The 680-nt window shown below is 29.1% G+C and overlaps 1 protein-coding gene across 1 annotated transcript; it reads right to left on the bottom strand.

Annotated features, from left to right (window-relative positions):
• Positions 1-2: 2 nt before the first annotated feature.
• LOC107885309 lies at positions 3-386 on the bottom strand (the record flags this gene model as incomplete). The annotated part of the gene is made up of 1 exon (XM_029489925.1): positions 3-386. A coding segment is annotated over exon 1 (321 nt), but the record flags the coding sequence as incomplete, so codon positions are not given.
• Positions 387-680: the final 294 nt, after the last annotated feature.

Raw genomic sequence — 680 nt, 5'->3', positions numbered from 1 at the left:
TAATCCGTCGAGCAATAACGTCTATCTAGGATCTCCCCCACTTCTACACACACCGACCTCTCTGCGTTCGGATGATTTATTACCGCGTGTATAAACGCCGTAACATGTATCATTGCCCTGTTTAATATGTACGGGTTCAACGGCATACTCATTTTTCTGTTCGCTTCTCTGACATGTCGTATAAAACATCCTACACAAATTCTATTCCGTCTTATATATTGGTGGTGAGGGCCGTTTAATAGTTCATCTCTAAGTTTTTCAAAGAAATCAATTGCCTGTAGTGTTAGTGGGTACTCCGCCGACAGTGGTGTTTGATTGCTCATGGTGTATTATACGGTTTTATATATTTTGTTTTGTTATTATATTTTTCTTCTTATATTTATCTGAAAAATAATCAAATTATTTATTATATATATATTTTTTACGTTTTATTGCAATATGTATTTATTTAACATTTATTTTATTAGTATATTACGTATTATTTTGTTTTTGTACGTTTTATATTATAATTTATTTAATGCGTTTATTTATTTTTAGTTATTTATTTACTAATGTATTACGTGTTTTATTATTTTTTGTTTGTACGTTTTATATTTTTTATATTTATCATTGGATTTGTTCGAAAAGGTAATTGGAGAGTTCACGTCTAGAAATTAATCGATCTAATTCTTCACTTATTA

This window comes from Acyrthosiphon pisum, chromosome A2 (genome assembly GCF_005508785.2).
Source record: "Acyrthosiphon pisum isolate AL4f chromosome A2, pea_aphid_22Mar2018_4r6ur, whole genome shotgun sequence".
Lineage (NCBI taxonomy): Eukaryota > Metazoa > Arthropoda > Insecta > Hemiptera > Aphididae > Acyrthosiphon > Acyrthosiphon pisum.
This window is presented reverse-complemented; position numbering and strand designations above follow the sequence as displayed.